At 41.6% G+C, this 12,369-nt stretch overlaps 1 protein-coding gene across 1 annotated transcript; it reads right to left on the reverse strand.

The window, feature by feature from the left end:
* Positions 1–5,858: 5,858 nt before the first annotated feature.
* Positions 5,859–7,979, reverse strand: LOC115690940 (carboxylesterase 1-like). The gene has a single exon (XM_030617445.2). It carries the CDS (start codon positions 7,500–7,502, stop codon positions 6,495–6,497), a length of 1,008 nt encoding a protein of 335 aa, XP_030473305.2. The 5' UTR covers positions 7,503–7,979; the 3' UTR covers positions 5,859–6,494.
* Positions 7,980–12,369: the final 4,390 nt, after the last annotated feature.

The following is a 12,369-nucleotide window of genomic DNA, read 5'->3' on the forward strand; positions in this document are numbered from 1 at the left end:
GCGCGATGGGCTTTCTTAGTGGATCGAGTAAAGACGAGGGCTGAAAATCGAGCGACTCGATTTTGAATATGATTTGTGGTCTATAAAAGATGGAATAGAATTCGTGCCGCGTGCCTCATCATCCCACGCGTATAAAAGATGGCTTGTATGTTTTCGTGGAGCACTTGATTTAGAATACCTCGGATGTAGCGTGCAGAACGGCGTCACATGCTCTGAGATGTCCCCACGACATGAAGTCAAACTTCAATTTGTGGCCGAGTCCTAACGAAGTCTAATTTCAGCTAGCTTCACATGTTGTCGGTCCAAAAAGTCTATTTTAACGTGAGGAGACAGATACAAATTTGCCTATTTTGGACTCCGTTTGTTTCGTAAAAAATAAATAATTTAAAAAATATTTTTTCTAAAAATGATCGCTTAATGAACAGAAAATATTATCATCGTCCGAGAAAATGTTTAGATATAAATTGTTGCCGATAATGAATTTTTTTTATTAACTAGTTATTTTAAATGATACAAGAGATCAATTTGAAGAAAATATGTTCCAAATCATTTATTTTCCGCGAAGTAAACGAAACATTAGTGAGATGTAGACAATTTTGTCATACCACACCATCTATGAATTTTGACAGAATATTCTAATTATGTTCAAAATAAGAGACTTTTATTTCCCCACTTACCCACCCTCGAGAAATTTTTTTTATATAATTTTACCTCGTGGACTCGAATTTATCTACCTAAAAAAGACTTATTTGGTCACCTATGCTCTTATGCGAAAGGTAGAGAGGTTCCTACTTATAATATAACTGCTTCCCTTTTTTTGTTCTATAAATATCCTATTATGTAATCTTAATTTAGATAAATATATATTAAACGAGGACAAAATTGCAAGTTCAGAAGATTCTTAAAGACTCCATACAGTTGCTACTATTTTTATTATTTTGATCTCTCAAACTCTTTTCATTTACCTATCCTCATTTCTTCTCAACTCCGTATATTTAATCTTACATAATTTCGGAGATTTATGAATTAAATTAGAACCTTCAACAATTTGACGATTTAGCTTGCAAATGCGTGCAATATTGGGCGTGCTGGAATTCTAATGCCAAAATTTACGATCAGATGCAATCGATTGACATGGCGAACATCCGTGAAATGATGGGATTACACATGACTCTTGGGTCATGATGTTGAGCTCATAACTTCTATTTTGGCACATGTGAATGCGAAAAGACAAGGGTGTTGCGTATTATAAGACTAATATTGGGTGGTCCGTAGGGGGAAAGAGATTTCTCCTAGAAAAATTAAGGTCAAGGATGCCTCCAAAAGAAGCAAACCTGGCCCCGATGTAAATAAAGTAGGATAAAAAAGAAAAGACAGCTGGTAACGACAAGAGTTTTTTGAATCTTGAGCTTATTGAAAAGAGTAGGATTAAAAGGAGGTTAAGATTGTAGATTTTTCCTACGTAAATGCTGCCACAATCACAATCAACAGGGAAGGGAAGTATCGAACTTTTGGCCTTACTCATATAGAGGTTTGTGGAGGAGTTACCCCCTCGGGAAGAGAGCGAGTTTAATGAAGGAAGATCATATGTATGTAAAATGTACATAAGATTTGTTATCAAGCGGTGTAAGATAATATTTCAATATAACTCTTACATGCAAATCAAATTAGAAGCGACACGTGATATTTGATCACAGCACGTGGAATTTAACTTACGAGAGTTGGATGCACATACCCCAAAGAGATATCAAAATGACTATGCATGGTCAACCAAGATATGAAACGATGCTTGGGAATGCAAGGGTTAAACCATACAAGCTTACACCAAGGCACCTTTAAACCTTTGGGTTAATACCACGAAAAATTCTAAACTGGTAAATCAGTGATAATTTTACCCTAAACTAATTTTTTGACTATAAAAAATTCAAAATCGGTACACTTTTGATAAATTTACCATCCGTTAATTTTTGATAAATTTTACCGTCAAATTGTTGAGTTGGATGACACGTGACAGTTAACGGGTATACTAATTTATGGTTTTACCCTCCATTTATCATAGACGTACCCGTTTGTGGTTTTTCATTGTATTAATCCAATTCAAGGGAAACTAACAGAGAGGTTAAATTTGTCACGTAGCGGTTTGAGATTTTTGGTGGTTTAATTTACTATAGGTGTACCAGTTTTGGGTTTTTCGTGGTCCAAAACTTAGTTTGGGTAAATTTATTGAAGTTTTTTCTTGGTATTAAAACTAAACCTTTCGGTCTCCGCGAGTTCCAAGCACTTCCCACCGTGAAGACACCAGAAAGCGGCAGCTTCCAAGTCACTCTATTAGGGACAGAGGAGTTAGGAACAAAGGGAACCACATAAATCAGCTTGAATCCTAACAAGATCATCAGATCTGGCAGAAGGCCAATGCCACGAAGACCCTTGTATCACTTCTTGGGCTTTAGAATGAAAATTGAAATGGTTCAGCAGAGGTCCCACAGGGTGCCAATCATCCTGCCAAAGAAAAACAGAGGAACCATCACCAATTACATCCTTCAGATGTGGTCAAATAATGTCCCAAAGCTTCAAAATCTTCCCCTAAACAAAAGCGGAATCAGCAGGGATCTTCAAATCCCAAAAAGACTTGCCTTTCAACTCATAATTTTTGACCAAGTCACCCAAATAGATCCTGTTCGAGCAATGCATCTCATGATGCAAGCTTTATTCCGCCATTGAATCCTCTTCAGGCCTATTCCACCCTCCTTTTTAGGCTCACAGGAAATTTGCCAGCTTTAAAATAAGACAACTCCAACATATCTTGCTGAAATTCACCTGTAACATCAGCTGAGCTGTAAATAAAAGTCTTCTCTGAACTCAATTTAAGGCCAGACAGAACTTTAAATCCGAAAATAGTATCCAAACGGCTTACAATGACTTCTTATCACCATGCAGAAAGACAAGCAAGTCTGCAAATGCCAAGTGAGTAAGGTGACATTTCCCATAGAGAGGATGACAATTGAGCCAGCCTTCATCAGCAGCAGCACTCAACAGTTTAGAAAGGACTTCAACAGCCATAGCAAAAAGATAAGGCCATATAGGATCACCTTGCCTCAGCCCTTTCTTGCCACAAAAACATCCTGCTAGCTCACTGAAATGCATAATGGATGGGCCGCCCAAGATGGGCCAAACTCAGCCCACGAACCACAAGACCTACAAGGTGGTTATTTGCCTTTTACTATAAATAGTTGACCCCCTTTGAAAAACGAATGTGATTTTTCATATGCGCAATAAGACACCTCTTCAAAAGAACGTCTTCTCTGATTTTCCTTCGGAACGCAAATGGGTACGAAAGACAATCGAAGATCGCTCTTAAGTGTGCAAAGTGGCATTTAATCTGTGACAATACCGGGTATGTTCGTTATGTGATATGCATGTACGATCGGTGATACAAGTTAACGATTATTAGGCACGTTTCCTGCATTGTTCGAACGCGTTTTGAATATGTTAATCGAGGAATGAATTTTCCCAACACTCACCATTCACATTGACAAAAAATCTAGGCAAGGTGATGCACGTCTCAATTTAACTAGTGAATTGGGAAGGAGCCTCAATAGCCTTGAAAATATTAAGGACGAAATTCCAGTTGACAGAATTAAAAGCCTTCATTATGTCCCCCGTCACAACACTCCTAGGAGAAATCCCTTTCCTATGGTAATTATGAGCAAGTTCACAAGCCAGCATCACATTAACGTTTCTTCTCCCACTAATTAAATCAGTTTGGTTCAAGCCAACAAAATCGGGAGAAGAACAGCATTGATGTCAAAACTTGTGTACGGAGGCCACTTTGGTGCCAAAAGTTTCATTTGGATCACTTAAGTGCCAAAAGTTTACGCCGGCGATCACTTAAGTGCTAAATCAGAGAAAAAACGATCACTTAAGTGTCAACGGCGAGAAATTCTGATCAAATTTAATACATGACTTTTATATTTAAATTTTAATGACACATGGCATTTTCATGTGTATAATTCAATTTTTTAAATATTTTTTTCTGATTTTTTTCTTTCTTTTCTTTTTTCTTTTTTCTTTTTTCTTTTCTTTTTTCATTTCTGTCTTCTTCTTGTTCTACCATGGCCGGCCTCGCCGGCGTCGCCTTCCTCCAGGCGAGGCGCGTGGCCTCGGCAAGGGCCGGCCTCGCCGGCGTCGCCTTCCTCGGGCGAGGCGGCCGTGGCCTCGGCAAGGGCCGGCCTCGCCGAATCGGCGGCGAGCCCTCGCCGGGGCTCGCCCGCCCGGGCGAGGGTCGAGGTTGCTGGGCGGGCGAGCCCGGCGAGGGCTCGCCTTGCTAGATCCGGCGAGGCCGGCCCTCGCCGAGGCCACGGCGCCCTCGGGCCTCGCCCGACCTCACCTCGCCCGGGCCTCACCTAGAGGGCTAGACCCGGCGAGGCGGCCGTGGCCTCGGCGAGGCGAGCCTCGCCGGGGCTCACCCTCCTCGCCGGGCTCGCCACGCCCGGGCGACCTCGACCTCGGCGGGCAAGGCGAGCCCGGCGAGGGCCCGCCTCGCGGATCCGGCGAGGTCGGCCCTCGCCGAGGCCACGGCTGCCTCGCCAGGCCTCGCCCGGAGGAAGGCGACGCCCGGCGAGGCCGGCCATGGCCGGTGGCCGGACACCGGCCATCGGAAATAAGAAGAAAGAAAAGAAAAAAAAAAGAAAAGAAAGGAAAAAAGAAAGAAAAGGAAAAAAAAAAGAAAAGAAAGGAAAAAAGAAAGAAAAGGAGAAAAAATGCCACATCAGCCTCCCGGGGAGCCACATCAGCTTGAGAAATTAATAAAAAAATGCCACGTCGGATTTCCGGCAAAGTGGCACTTAAAGTGATCGTTTTTCACAACTTTTAGCACTTAAGTGATCCGATTGAAACTTTTGGTACCAAAGTGGCCTCCGTACACAAGTTTTGGCACCAATGCTGTTCTTCCCCCCAACAAAATCAGATAAAACGCTCTTCAACCTTTTAGCCACGATGGTAGTGATGCATCTATAAATGATATTACAGCAAGAAATAGGCCTGAAATCCCCTGCTTTTCCTGGATTAGGCACTTTAGGAACCAAGTAATGACAGCGGAATTCCAGCACCAAATAGCCTTTATGAGTGAAAGAAGTTAGAAGACAGCGGACACCACATCAAAACCAATAGCATTCCATGACTTTTTAAAGAAATGAGCAGTATAACCATCAGGCTCGGGGCTCTTTTCTCCCTTCACAGCCCAAAAAGTGCTTTAAACCTCAGTTTCAGTGACAGGCTCAAGCAACAGAGCCTTAGCAGCATCGGTCAACTTAAAATTTAAAACAGATTGAAGCTCTTGAACTGAACAACCAGCATAGAATTGTCTTCATTGCCGAGTAAATTCTGATAAAACACTTCAGCTTCCCTCTTATTATCTTCACGAGTGGTATGCCTATTTCCAGATAACTAATAAAGAACTCGAACAGTGATTTTAAAGAATTTGCCTTCAAAGATTAAAATTAAAAATACCGGTATTCTGGTCCCCCAGTTGCAGCCAAGATATGCGAGATTTCTACATACGAAAGACTCCTTAGTAGCTTTAAGTCAAAGAAGCTCAGCAGATTAAAGCCTTTCTGTCACAATATTCATATGATGCTCTCTATTAAACTTCTTAGGCTCCTGTGTCAATGCTTTCAACTTGCTGCACGTATATACACACAGGAACACCAGAAACAGATCGACTCCAAGAATTTTTCACGACATCAGGAAATAGAGTATGCTGAGTCCAAAAATTAAAACTTTGAATGGTTTTTTAACAGATTCCGAAGAAGGAAGAAGCTGCATCATACTAGCATTATGATCAGAAACAATGTCGGGAGAAATGGATTCGCCTGCAGACGTTATCTTAGTTTGGGTGTCTTAATGATATGACTTCCGGTGCGTGTTTGAGTAAAAAGAGAACTAATAATCATCGACTTTCGATTGGATGGCAAGAAAAATCCACGGTAAATACTAGGAATCCAAAAATCTATTAATAAAGTGATATGTAAGTGGATGGTTTAAGCAAAATGATCAAGTCAAATGAACAAGCACCAAACAAGAAAGAATGTCATGTTATTTTCTAACAATATTATCAATGAATCATAGTGTCCCCATTATCCTGTAATTCATCGACCGGAACAAAAAAGAATAAGAATCAACTTCAGAAAAGCAATGGAACTTTTCCCCCACACTACGAACTGATGATTAAATAAAGTTAAAGTATCAATTCTCAAGGGCAAAAATAGTGAACCAACTAGAAACAACAGTATACATATGATGGATACCCTTTAAGTCTTAGAGGCGACAGGGATCAATTTAGACAAGAGATAACTGCATGCAATATCGAGGGATCAAGAGCCGTCATGACCCTTTCAATTTCGCACGACATAATAAACAAAGAGAGAGCTCAGGCGACATTTTGGGGTGGAGATCCTATTCAGAGTACCGACCACGCCCTCACATGTCACCGTCGTCTACATGAAAGTCTTTAAGGTTTGGACCAGAGGTTTGCTCTTGTCCGGCTCCAGGAGGTCGATCATGTGAAAACCGCCCTCCGTGAAATCGCTCACCACACTCAGTCCCTTCTCTTTCAACAGTTTCGCTAGCTCCCCCTGTCGATCGATCAATAGGTCTCCGTCGTAGCCGGTGACCAGTATCCTCCACCCTAGCGACCTCATCTTATCCAACCCTTCCGAGAGCTTGAAGCCACCGTCTACCACTGGATTACAGTACTCGTGGTCCCGGTTAACCCCAATCGGCAGTGACAGCTCCCACATGAGATCACTGGCCGCCAGCGGCAGTGTCTGGTTGTTTGCCAGCCTCAGCTCCGATGGTGTCCGCTGGGTGCCGCCAAAGAAGGGTTGGTGCAGTATCAGCCCTCGGATCTTCAATGGCTCGAGGTCGTGGTGTGACGCGGATGCACGCAGCCCTGCATGGAAGGCCAAGTTGCCTCCTGCGCTGGTGCCCATGAGATAGCACGTGGAGAGATCGGTGTGGTCCGCAAGCCACTCATCTCGGGTGGTTTTAACCCAGTGCAACGCCTCGACCGCGTCATCGTACGCCAATGGGAGCCGGTGCTCTGGGGCGAGGCGGTACTCCACCGACGCAATGATGGCGGAGAGCTCGCTCGCCAGAGTGACGCAGAATTCATGGAATATTGTTGAGGCTGCGCTGCCGACAATGAATCCCCCGCCATGGTAGTAAACTATGAGAGGGAGTTTCTCCTCCGAGCACAGTGCATGGCGGGGTAGGAAAATCCTGACCCAGGTATTGTGTGAAGAGTTGATCGTGACGTCCTTCGAGAGGACTGAAATGGTGGGCGGGGTGGGATCGGGTGTAGCGGAGGTGTCCGGAAAGACGAAGCGGTCGCGGTTGAGGGTGCCATCGGGATTGAGGGTGACCTGGAGATCCTCCAAGGGGTTGACGGTGAGATTGGTGGGTGCAGTTTCTGTTGACATGGTGTTAAGCATTGAGCATTGCATGGGACGAGGGACAAGGCAAAAGGCGATTCTTATATCGTCGTGGCTTGTTGCGCGCGCGTGCACAATAGCAGCCTCATGGGTACCAAAATTTATCGAAGGGTATGATGTTTTCGCATTTTATGTGCGATAAAGACAGATGACTGTTTATATATAGCTTTGTACCCATTTTTGGAAGCTTGGAATCGTCCCCCTTCATATCCAACTCCCCGCGTTTATCAAGGAAAAACAAGGGCTGTTCCATTTGATTGGAATCGACATTAGTTAGTTTGATGTAGAACTAGAAGAGAAGAAAATCAAACGAGCAGAATATAGGAAGACTCGAAAGCAGAACAACTTGGTACCATCAGGGCTGCTTCAGCAAGTTGAACAAGAAGAGTGGAGATTAAGACCGATGCAATTAAAACCTTGTGCACGAGCATGGGTGAGGCCTTTTGGAGTTAGAATCAAACTTCTATAATGTAGCTCTAATTACTGTTGTGGGACGATGCAAATCGAAGGATAGTGATAGAAATAGTCAAACTAATTTTCAAGAAAAGTCCTAGATGGACTTTGCTTCCTAAACCAACTCTATCACCGACTCAAGTACGAAGAGTTTGCTGGATATAAGCTTGTGGAGCATGGGAATTGCTTTCATATCGAAGTTATTTAGTAGAGGAGGTGTTGGAATTTGACGAGGAACAGAAATGGTCGGTTGTGGAACTTGATAGAGAGAGGAGAAAAAAATTAGAGAAGGACACTGGAGTTAAGCTTGTGTCTTTGTTCTATAGGTTGTAAGTCTAAGCAAAAGGCACTGTGAATATAGTTCTCTCTCCTTTTGTGTATTCGGGCTTTTCTTACCAAAACTTTCCAAGTTTCTATATTTGTTCGATTCTAACTACGGGCGATTGATTTCATGGTGGGTCGGTTTCAAATCTCATCTTGAACCTACTATGTTAGAACCGATTCTCTATTTTTGGAATTCTAAGATCCACCCTATTTGGCTTGGACCGATCTTAGAGTCTACCCTGTTTTTCCGGTTTGATTCTATGATCTACTCGAGAACCTATTTTTTTTTTTGTTCCATTTTTTACTTTCATTTTTTGAAACAAAATAATACGAACAATAAAATGGTTCAAAGTAAAAGATGAACAGGGGTGAGCGAGCATAGGCAAGTTAGGAACGAGCAATGGTTGCCAAGCTCGAACGAGCGAGGGTAAGCGAGGAGGAGGGTGAGTCACGAGAGAGAGAGAGAGAGAGAGAGAGAGAGAGAGAGAGAGTTGTTAAGTGTCGAGGTTGGAGAGAATAGGGAAATAGAGAAAGTGAAAAAGATGCCAAGAGAAAAATCAAGATTTTTAGGCTTTATAAAATCAGTTCCAAATTCGGTTTGATTGATTCAATTCCTAAGTGATTCTTCACTCAGAAGCACAAACTGATCCTGTTGCACAGCCCTAATTCCAACAGATAGAGGGTGGCTGTGCTCATAGGTTTACAGCAAGCAACTTTGTTTTGTCAATGTCTCATTATGATGGCCATAGGGGTTGGTAGTAAGTAGCTGTCAACTTTCACAGCGTGTAGGTGGTCATCAGCGCCAACAGGCGTGCGGTTTACTGGTAAAAAGATTGAAATGGAAGAATAGTGTTAGAAATAGTAAAACTGATTTTCAAGAAAAGTCCGAGTTGGACTTTGCTTCCTAAACCAACTCTATCACAGACTCCAGCACGAAGAGTTTGCTGGACACAAGCTTGTAGAACATGGGAATTGCTTTCATATCGAATTCAGTTAGTAGAGGAGGTGTTGGAATTTGACGACGAACAGAAAAGGTTAGTTGTGGAACTGATAGACAGAGAGAAGAAAAAAATTAGAGAGGGACACTGGAGTTAAGCTTGTGTCTTTGTTCTATAGGTTGTAAGTCTAAGCAAAAGGCATTGTAAATATAGTTCTCTCTCCTTTTGTGTATTTGGGCTTTTCTTACCAAAATTTTCCAAGTTTCTATATTTATTTGGTTCCAACTAGGGTTGATCGGTTCTAGGGTAGGCAGGTTTCAAACTTTAAACATGAAATCTACTATGTTAGAATTTGTTTCTAGTTTTTGGAACCTGAAACTTACTATTTTTGCACTAAAATTGACCTTGGAACCTGTCCTATTCTTCCGGTCCAGTTCCAAGTCTACCCGAGAATCTGTTTTTCTTTTGTTCCTTCTTTTGATTTCATAACAAAATAATATGAACAAAAAAATGGTTCAAAGTAAAATATGAACGAGAGCGAGTGAGCAAATGCGAGTCAGGAACAAGCGATGTTTGCGAGGCTCGAACAAGCAAGGGTCAGTTGCAAGTGAGCAAGGAGAAGAGTGAGTCGAGAGAGAGAGAGAGAGTCATGAAATGTCTAAGTGATGTTGCAGAGAACAGGAAGAGAGAGAGAGATGCCAAAAGAAAAATTAAGGTTTTTAGGCTTTATGAAACCAGGTCTAAATTTGATCAAATCGATCCAATTCCCGAGTGATTCTTTACTCGGAACTAGAAATCGGTCCAGTTGCACAGCCCCAATTCTAACAGATAGGGGTGGTTGTGTTCATAGGTTTATAGCAAGCAAACTTTGTCTCGTCAATGTCTCATTTTGATGGCCATAGGGGTTGGTAGTAAGTAGCCGAGTGGATTAGTAGCCGCCAACTTTTGCAGCGTGTAAGGTGGCCATCAGCATCCAACAAAATTGATTCCTAAAAGGGTGGGCGAGGGAACATCTAAAAAGATGAAAGTCTCAAAGGTGAAAATAGTTACCTTCCTCTATATATTTGCGATAAATTTACTCTTTATTACTTTTTATTAAATTTTATCGTCAAATTACTGAGTTGGATGATACGTGATAGTTGACAGATGTACCGATTTGGGATTTTACACTTTATATGTCTCACGTGGACCAATTTTTTATTTATTATGGTATTAATTCAATTTAACGGAAACTAACCGATGGCAAATTTGTCACAATTGTACCGGTTTGAAATTTTTTGTTGTCAAAAAATTAATTTTGAGTAAATTTGTCACGGGTGTACTAGTTTTGAATTTTTCGTGGTATTAACCCAAAACAATAAGCACTCGATCCAGGTTTATGCAACAAATATTCTCTTTCATGACTCATAATATATTGAATCCCTACTACTTTCACGACATGAGTTTACAAATTCATAAAAGAGATAAATACCGCCCACAGCTAAAGTAAAGCCCAGTCGAATGTTACAATGCTCGGAAAATTTCAAAATCCGAACTCTTTGAAACGGTGTTAATGCGGCTTGTCGAGATCTTCGAAGCATGCGTGAATTGAAACGCCTTCCCTCCCTCCTTTCTCTCTTTCTCTCTCTCTCTCGGTTTCTTTTCATTTCTTTTTGGATGGGATTTTGTGGTATTATTGCTAATTGTTCTAAAAGCTTAAACTATTAAGTGAATACTTGGTTTAATATTTTATATATTTTAACACTTCCCCTCATGCGTAGACTGGATTTTGGCCTAAGCCTAGTCGTGAAAATGTGTAATTGGGGAGATAAATAGAGAGGTGAAGACGTCATTTAATATTTATATATTCTAACACTTCCTTTACGCATAGGCTGGATTTTGGCAGGCAATAGAAGGGTGGAGGCGTGATTTAATATTTTTATATTCTAACACTTCTCCTCACGCATAGCTTGGATTTTTCCTAAGACCACTTGTAGAAATATATAAATGGGGAGGCAAATAGAGACCTGAAAAGATTTGAGATGCTCTGACAACATATGAGATTTTGTGAGATCACTGCCGATTGTTCTAAGAGTATAAGTTATTAGATAAACTGTTCTAAAAGTTTAAATTATTTGATAAACTGTTTTAAAAATTCAACTATCAAATAAATGTGTGTTTGAATATTTAAAAAATTCTAATGATTTGTTTACTTGTTCGGCTAAACTAATCTTTCTGATTCTCTCTGGCGAAGCCAACTCTGTCAATTTCATGAACGACATTCCACTACTCACAGTTATGGGCAGTCCTCTTTGGCGGTGGGCTCATGCAAGTTTGAATAGTCAAACTCCACATGTCAAATGTCAAACATGAGCTATGCTAGTGAGCCATCTGTCTAATGATCCGTGGGCCATGGCTAAGTAAACATTAAAATTCTAGCAAATAATTCAACCGGGATGCGTCCATGTCGCCTCATGTGACTATATTCGTTTCTTCCTTCACATGCACAAGAACGCAACTCGTAAAAGCTTTTTCAACAATTAAACTTAATCTCACTTCTTAACAGAATAATAAAAATAATCTTTATAATTCACCAAAAATTTAGTTGTCACACAGTTTACGATCAAACACTTGAATTGGAAGGCCATAATCAGAAAGGGAAGTGGGACTTTCTACTAACACGGAGTTTTCCACTGAACAAACTTAATCGAAAGAAATTGGCCACAATCCTCTGAGAACGACAATCGGCTTGGCAAGCCTGGATCTTCCTGAGGCCTTGCATGGAGAGGCAGGTCTCGGCGAGGGAACCCAAAGCTCGAGCCCCCAGATCTGGAAGGCTCGAGCTCTGTTGCGTCATGGAGCTTAATAATCGGATTCATTTCAACTTGTTGCCGAGGGTTCGATAAACGAGAGGAGGTGCTGGAGCAGATCGACTCAACTTGGAAGCTTTCGGACTCGGTTGACGCAAGCACGGCCAGACATTGCTTCACTCGGCTATTGCGCAGGGCCAAGCTGACATACTCCGATTGCTTCTTGAATTTGAGCCGAACGTGGAGACTCCAAGCCAATCCTCGTTCTGAGAGGTTGAAGACCAGCGTTCTCTGTTGAAGAACAGAGGTTGAAGATGATGGAAGAAGATGAATACTAGAGGAAAAGAAAAGAAAAACTGAAATCAGGAAAATAAA

Source organism: Syzygium oleosum, unplaced genomic scaffold (assembly GCF_021117445.2).
Source record: "Syzygium oleosum isolate NSW1041296 unplaced genomic scaffold, Sole_v2.1 Sole_v2.25, whole genome shotgun sequence".
Classification (NCBI taxonomy): Eukaryota; Viridiplantae; Streptophyta; class Magnoliopsida; order Myrtales; family Myrtaceae; genus Syzygium; species Syzygium oleosum.